Source organism: Saccostrea cucullata, unplaced genomic scaffold (assembly GCF_032062105.1).
Source record: "Saccostrea cucullata isolate Sc308-1 unplaced genomic scaffold, CSIRO_AGI_Scuc_v1 ctg469, whole genome shotgun sequence".
NCBI lineage: Eukaryota > Metazoa > Mollusca > Bivalvia > Ostreida > Ostreidae > Saccostrea > Saccostrea cuccullata.
In genome coordinates this window covers 120,152-141,379 of record NW_026927600.1, presented here as the reverse complement: position 1 = coordinate 141,379, position 21,228 = coordinate 120,152, and the positions used below count along the sequence as shown (strand labels likewise).

Here is a 21,228-nt window from a genome sequence, read left to right as displayed (position 1 = left end):
TCCCGTTCCCAGTCAATATCTAGCTCAAGATAGATAAATTCATACCATTTACCATCGAGCAAACCAATTAATGTTCTATATTTATCTTTATTTAAATATATATCCTCGTGATATTAAAAGCAGTTATCTTCTTTGGTATTAGCATCCAGATTTGTGATTACACATGTAATTTCATTTTGAAAGTTTAACAGCATAGTCTTTGAATTCAAATATCTTCATGATCTTCTTTTGATCTCAACATATCTCCTTACTTCTTCTAAGGTCACATTTTGGAGTTACACTCTCGCTTGTTGTGTCTCTTCTTGAGTTTCTTTCTGAAAATTGTCTACTTTTAAGACACGTTTACAGCACATTTTCAACGATTCTTTTTCTTTTGCCAATTATCTGTGATTTTCGCTAGATTTTTTTTGTTTTGTTTACTTCTTTTTTATGATTGTTCCGAGTCTATAGCTTTTTAAAATATATTTCTTTTTATTTATTGTGTTTTCGTCTATGTACTGTATTTCCTGGGTAAAAACTCAATTTTCCCCGACTGAGATTGACGTTTGCCACTATATCCATACAATTATCTTCAGCTTGACTTTTGAATTTAGTCAGGGGCAATACAATTTAGGTGAAATATGGAGATAACAAACAGTCACGTAGTACTAAAGCTCAAAGTCCATTGAAAAACTAAAGAAAAAAATGGGAGCCGAGGAAACACAAATCTCTACATACCTCAGAGGTTTTGATCAGGTACCATGGAGGAGTAAGCATCCCCTGTAGATCGGTCACACCTGCTGTGTGCACCTGTCATTGTCGGGCAAACATGAATTTCCCTAGACAATTCAGTGTGAAAATAATGGCTTAAAACTATTTGTAGGAAAAACATTCGTCAGCTAAAAATTGTATTTGCTATCAAGGTCGTTGCATCAACCATTATGTGCAAAATGTTTATTTTTAAACGAGATTGTTGACATTTCTGTATAATCAACTTATTTGATGGTATTAGACTTCTTCGTATTGGAAATTGTTCGTATGTAGAGCATGCTCTTGCGTATGGAATCAACTTTGAGAAATGCAGGTGAAAATAGAATCATTGAAAATTGTTGATAGAAAAGTTGATCATGTTAATCACAAAAGAATTTGTGTTAGGCTATCATTCAGTCTTTTTTAGTTAAACATTATGTATGAAACAAACTCTAGTCTACTTTATTGATAATCCCGAAAAGATGGCATATTTCCTTACTAATTGATGTAGCAATATAACCTTCTCGCTTGCACACGGGTTTTGATTCGAAACGCAAGAGCATACTCTTTCTTATGAATAATTTCTAAAACGAGGTAAGTTATTGAGAAACAAGTTGATGAAACAAAAATATCAACAGTCTCGTTTAAAGTCATGATTTCGTAAGTTCTATGGTCGATACAAGGACCTTGACAGCAAAAACAATCTATCATATGCATATTTTTATTGACAAATAGAAAATATGTCAGAAAGACACTATTGGCCTATACCTAAATTAGAATCGACATAAAGCCAATGAAGTATACATGTGAGTATCTTGCTGCTTGTACAACGCCACTTTAAAAGTTCATCAAGTTATAAACAGCATCATTGCTGTGAGATGTGATGCAAATGAAAAAAATGCCAATTTAAATGTGCATATATTTAGTTCATATATCACGAGAATTTTAACTGCATATTAGCTGACATAATTCAAACGGCCATTTGAGAGATTGGTTACAATATCTTTGATCAAGTCTGTATAGTATGCGGAAAACAAGTACATTACACATAAAAAGACAAAAAGGCAAGAAAACAAACAATAATAAAAAAAGAATTCGTCTTAACTTTTCTACTGTCTACTTTTTATATTATGTTTATATATAGTGTTGATCTTATGTTGTGTAAGAACAGACGAAAAACAAAAGTGCTTCGCAAATATAACTTTGTATGTGATTCTGTTATAATTTGTAAAATCAATTTAAATGGAAAAAAAGGGCACCAGTGTCGACTTTTTTGCAAACCTCACTCTTTTGGTATGACAACTACTGTAAATCATCAACAATGTAGCACTTCATTAATGCACTGATGATGCTTACAGTGTCAAGATTCTAAAGAAGAGGAATACTGCTAGTACATGTAAGTACGAAGATGTCAAATCAGCAAATACTACTAAACATTCAGCTATTAATACTAGTATGTATATGTGAGACGTCTACCGAATATCCAAACGTACAATGTCATTTACAGTCTTTCATATCTTCTAGAAACGAAAGGAACAAGAAGCCCATGGGCCACATCGCTCACCTAAGTAGCTTTAACAATGTTGTTCTTTACCAAATTTCCCCCATTGTAATACATATTGTGACCCCACCCTACCACATGGGTCATAATTTGGACAATTTAAAATCTACACTACCCCCGGATGCTTCCACATAAATTTCAGCTGTTCTGGCCCAGTGGTTCTTGCGAAGAAGATTTTTAAAGTTTTTTCCTATATATTTCAATGTAAATTTGTGTTGCCTATTGTGGCCTCGCCCTACCCCCAGGGGTCATGATTTGAACAATTTAGAATCTACACTTTTCTAGGATGCTTCCACATAAGTTTCAGCTTTTCTGGTCCAATGGTTCTTGAGAAGAAGACTTTTTAATGACACAACCCTATTTTTGTCTTTTCTTGATTATCTCCCCTTATGAAGGGACATGGCCCTTTATCTTTTACAATTTAAACTTCCCTTAACCCAAGGATGCTTTGTACCAAGTTTAGTTAAAATTGGCCCAGTGGTTCTTGAGAAGATGTTAAAAATTTGAAAAGTTTACAGACGGACGGACGGACAGACAGACAGACAGACAGCTAGACAGCTAGACAGACAGACGGAGGGACGGACGGACGACGGACAAAATGTGATCAGAAAAGCTCACTTAAGCCTTCAACTCAGGTGAGCTAAAAACTTCTTAGATAATTTTGTATTTTGATCAGTTGATCTTGAATAAGGTTGCAATAGTTTTTAATAAAATTTGAAGTTAATTTTTTTTTTGAAGTAGGAGTATCGGACTCTGTGAAGAAAATGACTTTTCTCTCTGCGCTGTTTTTGGCTTAGCGACGATCAGTATAATATCACCTTGAGTCCATATGTTGGACCATGCATGGGGTATGAATGTCATAAGTTTGGTTGAGGACTAACGGCTCATTACAAAGATATTAAGAGTTGGGAAGGAAAGAATTTTATCAATGAAATTGTTTTCAGAATTTGATTTTAGCATAATTTTGGAAGAGGGGTTACTAATACATACATTTTTTTTAATTCATTGGAATCTGAACTACCATGCATGCATATATATTGGATTCTCAAACTTCATAAGAATCCTTGCAAACAAAGATACATGTATAGCGGGTATCAGTAAACGTTCAACCAAGCCTCTTTCTTTACTTCTCACTAAGATATTAACAGTAGTGAAGGATAAACCTCAAGAGTACTGTGCAACAATATATTCAAGATGTGGTGTAAATCAGATGTGGATACTTAAAAATTCCAAGGAATTTTTCGACAATTAGAAATCAAAAGATTTTACTAAAATCAACAGTTTAAAAACTTAAGACTTTTGAACTTTGTACACAAACATTCCCCACGATAAATTAAAGTCCAGGCTCTTTGATATCATTGACAGCTGCTTTCTCAATAAAAAAGGAACTCGTAAATTTACTTATCTTGTCATTGGTCATTTGCAAAATTATTTTGTTTAAAAAAAAAAATTCTGATTGAACACACAAATACTCTGAAAGTGACATTAGAAAGATGCTCGAGTTTCTGATTGGAATTCCCCTGGGTACCAATTACCAATTACGCCCCGTTACTAGCAGACCTATTTTTGTATTCGTATGAAGCAGAGTTTGTCCAAAATCTTATGCTTGAAAAAAAAGAAAACACTTGCTGCGGCCTTCAACTCGACATTAGATATATCGACGACTTTTTGTCAATTAACAATGGAAATTTCCATTCTTATGTCGATACGATATATCCTGGTGAGCTTGAGATAAAAGATACAACAGAATCTGACATCTCTGTTTCATATTTGGATATTTTACTTGAAAAAGTCGTTAATGGTTATCTAACAACTAAGCTATATGATAAACGTGATGACTTTAACTTGTGTGTCGTCAACTTCCCTTACTTATGCAGCAATATACCTTCATCACCTGCATACGGAGCTATATATCTCAGTTTATTCGATGCTATAATTCACATGCTATAATTTCTAAAACGAGGTAAATTATTGACAAACAAGTTGATAAAACAAGAATATCAGCAGTCTCGTTTAAAGTCATCATTTCGTAAGTTCTGTGGTCGATACAATGACCTTGTCAGGAAATACAATTTATCATTTCAGAGTCAAATGCTGACTGAGGTTTTGCATACTAATTGTTAGTCCATTATTTATACACAGAATTGACGACAGATTTTTCTATTTTTTCCCGAGCGTGACAAGGAGCACACGGCGGGTGTGACCGGTCGGCAGGGGAAGCTCACCTGATCCCAAATCTGATGTTTTGGAGGTCAATGTTTGCTCTGCTCCCATTTTGTATTGTTTTATGGACTTTTGATCTTGAACACTGTTCGTTATTTTCATATGTTTCATTCAAACGCTTGTTTTCTAGATTTTCAGGAAAAAATATTTTAGGATAACGTTTTTACAGTATATGATTAACACAGACCCGCCCAGGTGCTTCAAGGGACTCGCATTGCATAATTTTGATGGTAGCAAGTTCCTTTTCAAAATCAAGCAAAAACTTTTGCCTTTTAAATTAACAGGTGTTATTGCCGATTTATAATGCTAGACAGACTGTATTTATGTGAATGGTTTCGGTCCCATGTTTCAGGCCGAAGAAAATGGGACAACAGTGTTCACAAATTCTGTTGTTATAAATATCATGTAACAGAATTTATCGAACCTGGTTATCCATTTCAGAGAAGGAGCAAAATAATATTATTATCCTATTTAAAATGTCCTTGAGAAAAAACTTAGTATAGTTTCACATAAGGATATTTACTTCAATTTAATGAAGGGGATGAAATATGAAGATACCAAACAGTAACATCCTCAACAATCCAATCAAACAAAACACATCACGATCAGGGCAAAGAAAGACCTCTTTAAATATCTGAGATGAGATCAAGTGCCATTGAGGAGAAAGTGTCCCCTGTCGACAGGTCAGTAACCCTTCATTGTCCTTTGTCATGATTTAGTAAGCAATGAAATCTGTTGATATTTACGTAGAAAGTATCTGCCGAAAGTTTGTATTAAAGACATCAGTCAATTTTCGACCTAATGACAACTGTATAATGACAAACAAAAGTTGTATTAATCAAAGGAATTTATAAATTATCACTTTATACGAGATTGTGGAAGTCCTTACATTATAAACTTATTTCTTATAGCCTATTACACCCTAATACGGAACAGATGTATCAGACAATGTGATGTCACTTTTTTCGAGTCCTAAATATTGGATATATATATTATTGGGATAATTTTTTTTTACTTTTGTTAACTGTTATGAATACAATGGGGACTTTAATTTATTGTAGTGGAACTTTGATTAAATGTATAATTATAAATGATATTTTTCATTAACTATTGTTAATACCATATATATTATTAGGTGTCTTCAAATCGTACCATTACTTGTAAAATGCAAAAGAAGAAAGATAACTGTGGATTGCCTTCATGAATAAGGATTAGAAGTTGATTTCATACGTCTTTGGAGCGACCCACTTAATTTGTGGCAACCAGCACATTTTTTTCTTGATACATCCCATTAACTATATAATCATGAGTGGCTTTTATCTTTTATTTAATTGAGTACTACTATTTATCCGAAGATGCTGAATTTACCTTATAGACCATGTATATCAAATACCTGTTTTCATGATAAGATGTGTAAAGAAAAGTAAATTAAGTTTTTTCCCGAATAAAATCTTGTTTTAAAAATACAGAAACAAATCACTAAATGAATTCAGTAAGCAGTGCTTAGTCCTTTAAAAAGATGAAATTCTTCTTGAGTAAATGTCAAAGCAAGTCTCTTTCTTTACTCCTTACTAAGAAATAAACAGTAATGAAGGAGAAACTCTAAGAGTATTGTGCAACAATATACTAGTATTCAAGAAGTGGTGTAAATCAGATGTGGATACTTAAGAATTCCAAGGAACTTTAGGACAATTTGAAATCACAAGATTTTACCAAAATCAACAGCTTCAAAACTTACGACTTTTCAACTTTATACACAATCATTTCCCAAGATAAATTAAAGTCATGGCTTTTCGATATCACCGACAGCTGCTTTTTCGATAAAAATGGAAGTCGTAAATTTACTTACCTTGTCATTGGTCATTTACAAAATTATTTTGTTAAATAGCATTTTCATTGTACACAAGTACTCTGAAGTTGACTTCCAAAAAAATTCTTGAGTTTCTGATTGACAATATCTATGTTGTTTTGGAGACAATGCAGGTTTTCCAACGATATATTGGAATTCCCATGGGTACTAATTGCGTCCCATTATTAGCAAACCTATTTTTGTATTCATATGAAGCAGAATTAGTGCAAAATCTTATGCTTGAAAAGAAGAAAACACTGGCTGAGGCCTTCCCCCGTAACAATGGTAATTTCCATTCTTATGCCGATACGATATATCCTGGTGACCTTGAGATAAAAAGATACCACAGAGTCTGACACATCTGTTTCGTATTTGGATATTTTACTTGAAAATATTGTTAATGCCAATAGTAATCTAAAAACTTAACTCTATGATAAACGTGATGACTTTAACTTTTCTATCGTCAGCTTCCCTACGTACGCAGCAATATACCTTCATCACCTGCATAGGGAGTTTATGTATCTTAGTTGATTCGATACGCAAGAGCATGCTCTATATAAGAACAATTTCTAAAACGGGGTAAATTATTTACAAACAAGTTGATAAAACAAGAATATCAGCAGTCTAGTTTAAAGTCATCATTTCGTAAGTTCTCTGGTCGATACAATAATCTTGTCAGCAAATACAATTTATCATTGAGTCAAATGCTGACTGACGTTTTTCATACTAATTTTTAGTCCATTATTTATACACTGAATTGTCGACTTATATTTCCGTTATTTCCCGATCATGACAAGGACCACACGGGGGGTGTGACCGGTTGGCAGGGGATGCATACTCCTCCATGGCACGTGATCCCACCTCTGATATTTTGGAGGTCCTTGTTTGCTCTGCTCCTATTCTTGTATTGTTTTATGGACTTTTGATACTGATTACTGTTCGCTATCTCCATATGTTTCATACAAAATATTTATATTACCAGGTAATTCATATTATGAAATATTACTTATCTTGATATAAATAATCAAACTACAAAATTAACAGACGTGAGATTTTAATATATTGCAACAGAACGAATTTTTTCCAACCGTTATTACATAGTTCTTTTTTAATCAATTATAGAGGGGACCAAAATATATTGATGTTTTTAAAGAGTTGTTTAAAAGAAAAGTTGTTTAATTGTACTTCAGTGAATTTTTTTCTTCTAGCTGTTAAAACTTTTTTCAAATATAATGATGCAACTTTTTTTAATTTAGAAATCGGGTAACATATACTCACAACACTTAAGATTTTCATAATGATAGGTTCCTAATATCTGGTTATCAAATCACTGATAAGGATTCTGGAATTATTCCTGGATTCTCATTTTATATCTGTCTTGTTTTTGTGGACAACAAGTATTAAGATATTTCTGTATATAATCTACACAAACAACCAATGTCAAGAAAACCCACACACTAGCTTGTAACTATGTCTTATCTGATAATGAGTACGTCAAGTACTAGTCATTGTCGACTGAACAGGTACTTTGGGAGAAAATTGCTCAATATTATATACCCTGTCCTACGCTTAGTTCATCAAAACGAGAGAAATCTGTTCCTAGTGTACCTTCTTTCACTGGTCTAAACTGTTTTATATAATGAAATATATGAAGATGGCAAACATTTTTCAACCTCAAAAGTCCATTCATATAAAACAAATCAGGAGAAAAGTATCTAAACAGTCAGAGGTAGGATCGGGTGCCATAGAGGAGTGAGCATCCCCTACCGACCGGTCACATCCGCCGTGTGTTCCTCTTTAAAGCGAATGTTTAAAGACTTCAAAAATTATATTCATAGGAATAAAAATCAATCAAATCAGCTTTTCACCAAATACAAATTCTCAGAGCATGAGGTAACTTTATACATGGTCATCAGCTTTACAAGTGTACAAGTTATTTTCATGCAATTCTTTAGTGAATGAAGACCAAATGACAGACTAGCCCTATTCATGTATTTTACAACAACTCTTAAACTAACATACGCCCATTTGGCAAATTAGCCCATGTTTCCAACTATGATGCCCTGGCATACCCAACAAACTAGACAGTGATTCCTTAAGAAAGTTCGGGTTTATAGTTGTTATTCCGATCCACCCTTTCTTCTGTCAAACTAACTCACTCCTCTTACATTTTAAGCAGAATATACCGGGTAATACCTATTTTGAAATACGATTGGTCGAGCTTTGAGGACGTTCAATGTGATTTGGGCTTTTTCATTTTTATCTCGGATTAGATAGTTGAGTTTGAAAAACGACTTTTTTCATAGTACGTAGCTAATTATTTTTTGGAATATGAACGGTGCTTTCTACCATGGTCCATGGAGCCAAATGGGGTCGAAAAAGGACTTTTTTCAGTGCAGCTACAAAAGCTGTTTTCAGAGCCAATTTTACCTTGCAGCCATGGAGGATGACTCGTGCTGTCCTGGCAATAAACAGTAAAGTATTGGAATTTTTATTTTCATTTTGAGAGCAGTTCAGGAGGGAAAAGGTGTATCACATTTTCTGCGAAAATCATGATCCAAAAACCCCTTCTTTGCCAAGAAATCGATCATATTCTAGGGGGAAAAGCACTGTCTCCTCTCGTAGAGAACATATTCTTAGCTAGTTTTATCTTTTGCATCAATCAAGGCATCCGAATCGACTTAGACGTACAGCCCGGATTACGTAAATCCGAGACTCCTCTGATACTACCACGGTAACAGCAACACAAGAGGCTGTGTGTGTGTGTGTGTGTGTGAGGGTGTGTGTGTGTGTGTGTGTGTGTGTGTGTGTGAGTGTGTGTGTGTGTGTGTGTGTGTGTGTGTGTCAGAAGAGTCTCGGGTTAGAATTCCTTGCCTCAAGACCTTTGCCTCAAGTCAAAATTTTGATTTCTAAGAGCTTAAATTTGGTAGACGTATTTCCTTAAAAAATTTCAATTTTGTATAACATTTTTATTCAAACATCATCGGATACCCACGGGTGATACGTAAAGACGAGATCACCTGTGAGTTTCCGACGATGATATTCAAACATCAACTTTAAATTTTGTTTCATTATGGAATTTTTTTCGAAATTTATTGTATTCCATTGTATTCGATTCAAATTTGATCATCTAAGGCTATTCTCAACTTTAATTTATTAATGTTCGCAAATGTTAACTGTCAGATAACTTTAGATTATCTTGTTTAGGGTGTTAAATGAGATTGACGGTGGCGACAAAATGTTCGCGCTTACATGCTTTTACTTTTTATATATATCCAAGAAGAGTTTTCAAATCAAATCAAAAGTAATGTTTAATTTATTAGGCAGGTTAATTCCTTACTTCTTTGTACATGTAATTCATGGATGTACAATGCAAGATTGTCATACGCAATCTAGATACAGTAGTAATGAAGGAAAATAAAACGACCTTTCTGCACCAAAGGTATGGCAATGAGCATTTTATTTTTACATAATATATCAAAGAAAATAACAAGCAGCATGTACCATAATGCAGATGATGACGTCTTTGGCTTTTGCCATTATGAACCTTAGGCATGAAGTCCAAAAGCAATGGAGAGATTTTCAATCCGGACAAAGAAGGATATAAATATACACACAAATCGAACTAGTTTTTATAAGCATTTGTCATAAACTTATCCTCTTACTGCGCAAAGATGAGAATACAGTTGGCAGAAGTTTTCTATAAGACATGGCCTTGTAACAAATGCATGCAAATGTTCCGTCTGGTAGCAATTCTTAATGATGTTGTCACAAAGATTTATTGTATATGTTACTTCTTTTTATTCAGCTCAAGGCTTAACAACCAATATTGCTACACTCAGGCAAGTAATAACGCAAAGAAAAAAATCAATGTTTAAACACACAGTTGTCATGTTTAATGAGCAGCTGCAATAAAATGCTATAAATATTTACACGTATATTCAAAATACACGTTGCACGGTAAAAAGGAGGATTATGCAAATAACATGTAATATAAATTCATTAAAAATACAAGAATGTGTTGCTCTTCCTCTCTGACTCCAGAACAATACAGTCCTTTTGGCAACAAAATGTTCAAGACATTTATCAGGACCTGTTTATGGTCACTGGGCACAATCCTATTATGTGCCAACATGTACGGTGCGCTTTGTCGCCTATTTTGAGTGTGTCATGAGGCTCAGCAGGAACATATTGTCGCCCGTGGTGTCAATATGCACCGATGGGCGACGTTATGTACAATGGAGCTAGATACATAATTTCGCTGGCGTCAATTGATATGAACACAGGGCAACAACATCTTCCGTAAAAGATCCAGTTATATTATTGCAACTATGACGCAATACTCCTATGAACCATATTAATTAAATCTACATCGAGGAGAGGCAAAAAGGCAAAATTAAATTGTAAAACTCTGCATTACAATACAACTGCTGACACAATGTGAAACTGGTACTCATTTTTATGCAGAGTATTATGTTCAGAAGAAAGAGAAATGATGTAAATATTACAAGTACATAACGAAGTTCCTTCTTCAATATATATGGTTCCTGTAAAGCACAAACGAATGTGTTAGTTAACAAAACTTGAAAAAATTAAGATTTTACAGACTATTTCAAAAACAATTGCAGGGGTGAAATATAGAGTAACATAAACTGAATACCTTTTTAATAAAACCAAAGATCCTTAAATTTTAATAGACTGAAGGTCTATAATTATTTACACATTTTTTCATCAATTCTGAATCAAAAAAATTGTTCAGTACTATACTTATGAAAAATGTATATCGGAAAATAACTGTAAGAAATGCAATTTCTATATAATAACGGTGAGATTGGTTTCTGCACGTAAGTTCCTCGTCAATTGTTAGTTCTCTCAATCCTGCGATGTTTCAATAATATTCGATGTCGCGGGCAATGTGCAGAAGACTGAAACAGAAAAAAGTCATAATAAAGAATTCAGGTAAAAGGAGGAATCGGCTCAAACCAATGAATATTTGTTAATTACATGACGAGGTGTAATAGTTTCAGAAATGTACCTTAAAGAGTTGGCGCGAAGCCTCATCGTCTAGATTCACAGAAATTCCTACAAGAAAAGAAAGACAAGTACACATTTGTTTCGTTTTGTTTTTTAATTAAAAAATAATAATTTTACCATTTTATATACATGTATATCTCATCCCAGTAACCTCCCCCCATCCACTCTCTCCACTCACTCCCCTCCCCACAAGTGCAAGTGGGGGATATTGATTTCGGTCTGTCTGTCCGTCCGTCTTGCTGACCGTCTAGCTGTAGTTCTGTCTGTGCGTAACGCTTTCGTTTCCACGCGATATCTCGAGAAGCCTTTGAGCTCTTGCAATGAAATTTACACAATAACTCTCCATGGCCTAAGAAGGGTCCCTATCAATTTTGAGGTCAAAGGGTAAAAGGTCAAAGTCATAAATTTAAAAAGATTCTGTTTGTTTTAATAGTTTCGGATCCGCACGATACCTCGATTAACCTTTGAGCTTTTGCAATGATATTTTATACCATAACTCCCTATGGCTTAAAGAAGATCGTATACAAACTATTATTATTGTGTGATAAAGATTTTGTATTAAAAGAATAAGCAGTCAAATCTTTATATCCATATCTACATTTTTTGTTTGCTTCAGTACATAATTTATTAATTCTGCAAATCCGTGGAAAAGGGGGGGGGGTCAACCCCCAATCTGAGCATCATCTACTATTTTATAGTCAGCAACAATAGAGGACGCTTAATTCGATACTGACTGAAAAAATTGATTCGAAACCAGGAAAACAGAGGCATCTCTGGGCCTGTATACAGTGTACCACAGGTGTTTGTGGACAGGACTCTCCTTTTACGATGCACCCCACTTTTATGATTTTTAAAAAATAATAATTATCATAATTTTAATATATTTTTTTCTTTATTTTTAGTCTCTAACTATCCTTCATCTACATGTTCCTGATTAAAAAATATCACCTTGAAATCCGACACAATACCTAATTTCTGTATATAATATTTATAGGGGTAATGAATGATAATAGAATTTGCATCTACCTCGGATTTCAAGGTGATTTTTAATTGTATCATCTGTCCTATAATCTTTATAGATACACATGTAATTCGTATTTTTCGAATATAACAAAATTAATGCAGTCTAGGTTTCATTAAATTTTTATGCCGATTGAATGAAACTACCCCCTTCACCCCTCTTCCCAGCAACTACATCACATACACACCGACATTACTTTTCTCTTCTAAATTTACCGTAAAATATTTTTAAAAATTATGTTTATCCCGCCTTCTCCATAACTTCAAAACTTAATTAACCGAATGACTTGGGATAAAAAAGAAACCTCTATAATTGATTGGTCCAATAACCAATCAATTGACACCCCATTCAGAAAGATCACGAAAAGGTGGCAGTGTTACACCAGAGGCGATTTAGTGAACACCAAATCATCAGTAGAGAAAACCAAATACAAGTAATACATATATCAAATCCTTTATGTCAGAAACATGCACGCCAACGATAAAAGGAATTAGAATACTTAATTTAGTGACATGTTCACTTTCACTTTAAATTTTTTTTTAAATTTAGTTTTATAATATTCATTGCCATATCATATGAATAAATTATAGTAAAATAAAATCTATCTGCATCCTACACGTGAAAAATCGTGTAGGTTTATATCATGTACAGTCTTTTTCATTACCAATAAAAGCTGCAAAAAAATTTTAATACGAAAATCTGACATACACATGCAACGTTTAAGTTGGAATTGGAATCGCACATGACTCAATACATGTAGTTCTATTCTTAGCGTAAACGTTTTGTATGCGTTGCAAATTTCGATGGTTTATTTCGTGATTATAAATGAACACATATGATTCTTTGGAAAATTAATTTTTCAAGAATATTTAAAATCATAATAAGAAATTATTGGTTGTGATTTAGTTTGAATCAAACTAACCTGTACCATAAATTTTGGCGATAATAGTAATGCCAGACTTAAAACACTATAAATGATTATTAATGTTTCCTTATATAATTTTTTCTATGACGAAAACGTGTTGCAATGTTGTAAAGCAGAAAAATAAAAAAAATATAAAGAAAGAGAGGGTAAGAAAGAGGGAGAGAAAATATGCTGGGAGAGGGAGGCATTGGATGGGGAAAAAACGAAAGGGAACTTTGTCCCTTTCTTTTACCTGCCTTATACCCTTGCCTCCTCAACTCTCTACTCCTGGAAGGAGTGGGGAGAATATAACTCCCCCAGAGAGAGAGAGAGAGAGAGAGAGAGAGAGAGAGAGAGAGAGAGAGAGAGAGAGAGAGAGAGAGAGAGAGAGAGAGAGAGAGAGAGAGAGAGAGAGAGAGAGAGAGAGAGAGAGAGAGAGAGAGAGAGAGAGAGAGAGAGAGAGAGAGAGAGAGAGAGAGAGAGAGAGAGAGAGAGAGAGAGAGAGAGAGAGAGAGAGAGAGAGAGAGAGAGAGAGAGAGAGAGAGAGAGAGAGAGAGAGAGAGAGAGAGAGAGAGAGAGAGAGAGAGAGAGAGAGAGAGAGAGAGAGAGAGAGAGAGAGAGAGAGAGAGAGAGAGAGAGAGAGAGAGAGAGAGAGAGAGAGAGAGAGAGAGAGAGAGAGAGAGAGAGAGAGAGAGAGAGAGAGAGAGAGAGAGAGAGAGCAAAACGAAACAAATACTCTGGAAAAGAAATGTGGAAAAGAGGTTGGTGGGGGTTGAACTGGAGACCCCAAACACAAAAAAATTATAATACACCACTAGGCTATACACACACAATTAAGGACATATGCCACATAATTTTAACTTGATTGTTTTTTCCCTGGAGTTGAAGCGTTCGAACACTTCAGTAAAGCCTAGTTTACTATAGTTAACTATAGTTATAACTTTGACACTTTGAAAACTTTGATTTACTATAGTGATAACTTTGACACTTTGAAAAACTTTGACACTTTGAAAAACTTTATCGAAAACTTTGACACTTTGAAAAACTTTGGCGAACACTTTGACACTTTGAAAAACTTTGGCGAAAACTTTGACACTTTGAAAAACTTTGACGAAAACTTTGACACTTTGATTTACTATAGTTACACTATAGTTAACTATAGTATTTTTTTGTTAGGGTATGTGCTACATTTTTAAAATGTCTTATCATGCTGTTGTACACTTATTCCAAAACAAGTTGATAATTTTGTCCTCTGCAGAGAGGGGATATTAATTTCGGCCTGTCTGTCCGTCTAGTTGTCTGTCTGTAGTTAATTCTGTCTGTGCGTAACGCTTTCGTTTCCACGCAATATCTCGAGAAACCTTTGAGATTTTGCAACACAATAATTTCTTATAGCCTAAGGAAGATCCCTATTGATTTTGAAGTCAAAGGTTCAGTAGAGGGTAAAGTAAATTAGACAAACTTGGTTATTTGTAAAATTTTAACAATGTAGAACGTGATGTAAACATGTGTATGAGACATAGTTTTTGGATGTAGTTTGATTTAAGTTCGTCGAATGCCAAGGGGAAAGATTCTCGCTTCGCAAGCGAAAGGCCCCTGGTTCGAATCTCGGTTGCACTTTTTTTTCAATTACTACATGATAGTATTTAGCATCTGAAATGAAGAAGTTATGATGCAAGGCGTATACAAATTTTTATTGTGTGAAAAAGTATTTTATATTAAAAGAATCTTCTTAAAAAACAAGCAGTCAAATCTTTATACCCATATTTGCATTTTTTTATTTGCTTCAGTACATTATTTAATAATTCTGCAAATCCGGGGAAGGAGGGGGGTGGGTTCGACACCCACCCACCCACCCCCCAGTTTGAGCATTTTCCCCTTTTCTCCTTCAGCGGGGGAGAAAAATTCTCTAAATTTGCTTGCTTTGTCAATATTCATTTTCTAACTTCGGCATTTTTACTCTTCCAAGCGCCCGAAGGGGAGGTTAACATTACCGCTACATCGCCAAAAATTTCAACTCATTACCGCTACATTTTTTTCAGAATTTCGACCGCTACATTTTTCCGGCCAAAAACAATTCATTACCGCTACATATCGAATCAGTCCAAAACAACGCATTACCGCTACATATCGATTTAGCCAGGTATGGTTCGGTATATGAGTTCTAATCGACAGAATTCACCCACAATCTAATCAGAATGAGTATATTTATATGAATAACTCTGCAGTTGCCATGGTTTCAGGTGAGTTAAAGCCAGAGGAATATTACCCATACTTCCTGGAGATGGTGAAGAGTTCGCTGGACAGGAACCTAGAATCCACACAGTACGAGGACCAGCTAAAAGAGAGGTACTGTATCCATGCCTACATTGCCTTGACCATGGAGAAATTGGTACAGAACCTTGTCAGACAGGCGAGATTTTAATTTGGAAACTCGAGTCTATATACACGGTACCATGGTATATTGTATAGTTTTCTTTTGAGTTTATGAAATAAAATTGATTTTAATAATAAAAGAAGAGGCCCAGGGGCCACATTGCTCACCTGAGCAATTGGCTAGGAAAATGCATATATCAGATCAGAACTGAAAGTTTACTACTGGGGGGGAGGGGAATTATAACCCCCCCCCCCCCCAGGGGGTCATGATTTGAACAAACTAGAATGTACACTACCTGAGGATGATTCCCTATAAATATCACTAAGCATGGCTTTGAAGTACTTGAAAAGAAGATTTTAAAAGGTTTCCCTATATATACCTATGTAAAAATTTGATCGGCCATTTTGGCCCCACCCTACCCCCGGGGGACATGATTTGAACAAACTTGAATCTACACTACCTGAGGATGATTCCACATGAGTTTCATCTTTCCTGGCCCAGTGGTTCTTGAGAAGAAGATTTTAAAAGATTTTTCCAATATATTCCTATGTAAAACTTTGATCGGCCATTTTGGCCCCACTCTACCCCCCAGGGGTCATGATTTGAACAAATTTGAATCTACACTACCTGAGGATGATTCCACATGAGTTTCATCTTTCCTGGCCCAGTGGTTCTTGAGAAGAAAGAATTTTAAAGATTTTCCTATATATCATGATATATTCCTATGTAAAATTTGATCGGCCATTTTGGCCCCACCCTACTCCCAGGGGTCATGATCTGAACAAAGTTGAATTTACACTACCAGAGGATGATTCCACATGAGTTTCATCTTTCCTGGCCCAGTGGTTCTTGAGAAGAAGATTTTTTAAAAATGCCATTAATTTTTCTTTAATTCATGATTATCTCCCCTTGGAAAAGGGCGTGGCCCTTTATTTGAACAAACTTGAATCCCCTTCACCCAAGGATACTTTGTGGCAAGTTTGGTTGAAATTGGCCCAGTGGTTCTTGAGAAGAAGATGAAAACGTGAAAAGTTTATGACGACGACGACTACGACAACAACGACTACAACGACAACGACAGACAACGGACAAATTTTGATCAGAGAATCTCACTTGAGCCTTCGGCTCAGGTGAGCTAAAAACATCCTGCTCAAAGTCTTACTTTCACCTCCCCGTGGTGAGCAGGGGAAACGGGTCGTATGCATTTATAGGTTGTACTGTACACGTATATGTGGCTGGCTAACAAAAGAGGCAATGTAGCGGTAATGTATACTTTTTTATGTAGCGGTAATGTAAGGTTTTTTGTAGCGGTAATGAAAATTTTGAAAATGTAGCGGTAATGATACGCACCCGCCCGAAGACCAACCTCTCTCACTAAGTTGTACATGTTGCTTAACTATGTAAATTTGGTTCTCACTATGTACAGTTATTTCTGGAAAATATGAGGACATTAAGAGGGCCTCTTCGTGTTTTATATAAATATTTTAATAAAATATTAAACCAAGCCTAAGAGATTGTAAGAAGTGTTGGACTCACCTAGAGAATGTGATTCTTTGTAATATTTGACAGCATCCCTGTTGCTAGTAAACTACAAAATAGAGAAAAATATACATTATAAAATTGATATTATTACAACTGACGTCAGTGGATCCGTATCAGTTCACATGTGACCTTGAGTCCACATGGGGACTTGGGTCCCTTGAGGATGTGAGAATATCATCTCATTTCAGTCCAAGCAGCCCTTTAGGTATCTCAGCCCAAAGGTCAAAAGGATTGAAATAGCCCAAAAATCTGATTTGACAAACGATATACATTTAGAAATTAATAGGTATGCATAAACTAGTACTCTATAATTATTAAGTATTCATGATATTCAATACGTATTTCTTTTTCGCTCTTTCTTTAAATTCATGAATTTAAGAATGTTGTGTGCTTGTATATGACCTCCTTCTTTAAAATTAGATCCAAGCTAGGACTAACTTCTGATTTGCTACTCAAAAGACATATTATTAAATTGTATCAGTTTCTTATAGGGGAGAATTACAAATATTCAGAAAAATTCAAATACATTTACTGTGTATTGCTAGCATTTTTAATTGACATCATATTTGGTGGTTTTATGCAATATATAAACATGTACATGTAAATATCTATTATACATTTACCTCTTTATTGCGTCCAAAGAAGTACAAGATTTCCCGATGAAGCTGACGTTTCACAGGGGGAATGTCTCGCCTTACAAAAGGATACACTAAGGGTGGTGCCGTTGATATCGTTCTAGGGGAATGCGGCGACTGAGTTCGAGAACTCGACTGAGAATCAAACACGAACGGGAGAGTTGTCGAGGGTCGTTCGATCGGTTCGAGTTTACAAGGTACTCGAATTTCTCTGACATAGTTTGCTACCGGGTTCATAAAAGTAAACATGACGCCACACAAATGAAGTTATTCACATCACATCCTCCAAATCTTTTAGGGGTGGGGGTCGATGTCCGAGTCCTTTAGTTCGCTGTCCTCCTAAAAGCATGTAAATCCTCAAAAACCTTCATAAAAAGTCCACCTGAAATACTCGTAGAATTATTTCAAGTTAACTACAGATTTTGAATTAATGTGTCAATTAAAGAGCATAAAATTAATACAAACTATAAATCTCGACATTTGCCAAGTACCATGAAATTTAAAACTCTTTAAGGTGTATTTGTATAATTTTGATTCGTCAACAAATTACATCAAATAATCATCGCGCCCTCTGAAATGAACAAGTATGAGTCAATAGAATATACTGAGGTAGTAAATATTGATGTAAGGAAATCATTATTACTTACCTCTTCCATCCATTCAATAAAAATTGGATTATATAGAGATATATTTTTTAAAGTTCGCTTCACTCCGTTCAGCGTCAAGTTTGGTAACAATTTACATTGCAAATACACGGAGATGTAAAAGGGTAGTTCAGATTAAACGTATGCAAAGTCTTTTAAAAACACAGGGTGCCCGTGATAATATACATTTCTTCTCAACTTAAAGTTCAAATATTTGATAGGGGATTAAGAAAATATTCATCAGAACCCCACCTCGCGGTCCTGGGGAATAACAGAATTGATTTGAACACTACCATCAAACGTCTTCAAAACTTTCCTTAAGTCGGGTGGCAATGAAACGCCTGATCAAATAAATAAATCATTTCGCAAAATATCACATCTCAGTTCCCTAGGAACATAATAGAGACATCAGAGAAGCACGTGTCTTTGCCGGGTTTCAATACTGGGGATTGTTTATAAGGTTTATATATGCTCAATGCTCTGAGCTTATGAACTGTCCGTGTATCTATGATAAGGAACTTTCATTTAGAGTATCTAATAATCAATGTCATTCTAATAGCTTTCATAAGAAAAGAAGTGTACTCCAGTAAAATTAATTGAGTCTATCTATCTCGAAATAGAATTACATCAATCGATCAATTTCTTTTACCGAAAATAAACTTTGAAAGTGCAGCTAAGAAACATTAAAGGAAAGCTTTTTTTCTATATATTTCAGTGCAGAGTGACATTTTATTTTATGCAATTTTAATATGCTTTTAATATTTTAAAGAGAGATGTGTTAAGATTTTCATTTCATTAGAATATTTAATAACGAATTTAAGACGCTTACCTTTTAAGAACAGACGAGGCATTATAATGGTTGTCAATAATTGTCTTGTGTGTCACCGACCGCATAAAAATGGGTGTTTAAATGCAATAAAACAAGTACTGTAAAAAAAAAAATAAATGCATGCACTAATGTTTTGTATTGTCAACCCGCAAATGATAAGACCATTCACAATTCAGGGATCAAACTTTTCTTCAGTTGCGAGAAAGTAAATTTTTAACCCTTCAAATATGTACAACGTATATCGAATTAATTGGTCAGCACATTTCTATTCAATGCCCACATCTTTTAAAATCTTCGACAAGAGAAGGTCTTTTTCATGAGTTTGAAAATGAAATTTCATGAATTTATCTTTAATTAGACTACCATTTTTTTTTGTCAATAAAAGAATGACATTGTCAAATGATTTATCAAATGTAACGCATCGTCTCAAGCAGCTAACTCCTGGGAGAGGATCATACATTTTGGCCATGGTTTGCGACGATGACATAAACGATACATACATACGCTTATTCTCAAGTTTTTTGCAATTAAAAAATAACGATTAAAAAATAAATATACAGATTACAGCAATGTATGTGAATTTAGTATATATATATAAAAAATCTCTTGTTTTTTGCGGGTAATAATCGGAATCTTGCAAATTCAATCTCGTACGTACATATAAAGCATGATTCATAACTTGTTCTTGAATTGTTGTAAGAGTATTCAAAGACCCAAAACGTTTGTTTCCTGACGATTTGCAAACAAAACGATATCAAAGTGACTTAACACTACTTCTGTGACCTTCTGAATAAAAATCAAACTTGACAACTCTTACTTGTCACCTATATTTAACTAAATGTTTCACGTTTGAAAAAAACCCCAAAGATATCACATTTCAAACCTATTAGTTCTTTTTACACCGACCTTAACAACTGAGGTCAAAATCACAGTTCCTGTATTAAATGGGGGGGGGGGGCGGATCTACCTAATCGGTTCATACTCCTCCTCATTTAATTTCTTTCCAGAATTCTGGACGATACAACCATTGTGATACGAACTCTACTCAACTTTTTATTTACATCTAAATTGTAATCAAAAGCATTTTTTGCAACATGTTTTTGTACGTATCTGAACCTCCCTCATCCCAATCTAATATTTTACTTCATAAACATTAAGAATATTAAGATTTCCAGTGCACTGATGTGACACGCAAAACCAATTATATTACGGAATTTCTCTAAAGAGCAGATCTTTGTAATAACCATTGCACACAATTACCACAAATTTGAACAGTAGCTCATAAAAGTGAAAAGTGAATTCTAGACCTAATAGGCTCTAAAAAAAATCTCCAATTAATTTCTCTATGACGCAGATCTGTTTTCAAGATATTAAGAGCCATTTCTGGATTCCAGTAATATTGTGTGTGTTTTTCAGATGATCGAGAAGAACAGGTTCCCAAGTGAAGGATTTTATTTGCAATCGCAAGCAATATTGTGAAGCAACACAATATGAGCTCTTAACAAAAGCAACGAGAGCATCCAAAACGGAAAAAAAACCTCAATAGCTCAATAATTCTACCAAAAGACAGCGATCAGCTGATCTTCAAGGACACCAATAAAATAACAATTACTGCAATTCTGTTACATCTGGATGTCATGAAGTGTGTTGTGTGGGATGTAAAGTTTAGTCGCCGTGTGAAAGTAAATAAAATAAGTTATTATATTAAATGCAGTAAACAGGAAAAATGTTCATCCCTTTCGCTCTCTTCAGTAGTGCACGAATTTAAAAGGGGCGAATTCCAGGAAAACAGAATAAGATCCTTAATAATATCTCTTCTTGGCGAATTTAAAACGGGGCAATAGTGATAAGGCGAGAATAATCCAGTATATACTTAAACA

At 34.7% G+C, this 21,228-nt stretch overlaps 1 protein-coding gene across 2 annotated transcripts; it reads right to left on the bottom strand.

Moving 5' to 3' along the window:
- Positions 1–10,243: 10,243 nt before the first annotated feature.
- LOC134274920 (uncharacterized) lies at positions 10,244–21,004 on the bottom strand. Of its 2 annotated transcripts, none has more exons than XM_062757161.1 (5): positions 20,909–21,004; positions 17,864–18,265; positions 17,235–17,286; positions 11,398–11,444; positions 10,244–11,287 (listed from the first exon to the last, which is right to left on the bottom strand). In XM_062757161.1, the coding sequence occupies exons 2-5, from the start codon at positions 18,122–18,124 to the stop codon at positions 11,219–11,221; spliced, it is 429 nt and encodes a 142-aa protein (XP_062613145.1). In that variant the 5' UTR covers positions 18,125–18,265; positions 20,909–21,004; the 3' UTR covers positions 10,244–11,218. The 2 variants fall into 2 exon arrangements, with proteins under 2 accessions (XP_062613145.1, XP_062613146.1); XM_062757162.1 differs by having other exon boundaries at positions 17,864–18,257.
- Between the last annotated feature and the right edge of the window lie 224 nt (positions 21,005–21,228).

What these genes read in the sequence shown, in the direction of transcription:
- LOC134274920 (XM_062757161.1), bottom strand. Translation starts at nt 18,124, where the DNA reads ATGTTTACTTTTATGAACCCGGTAGCAAACTATGTCAGAGAAATTCGA. An exon ending in CAAAGAATCACATTCTCTAG is followed by an intron (nt 11,445 to 17,234) that starts GTGAGTCCAACA and finishes CTTTTCTTGTAG; the next exon opens with GAATTTCTGTGAATCTAGAC. An exon ending in CTTCGCGCCAACTCTTTAAG is followed by an intron (nt 11,288 to 11,397) that starts GTACATTTCTGA and finishes TTTCTGTTTCAG; the next exon opens with TCTTCTGCACATTGCCCGCG.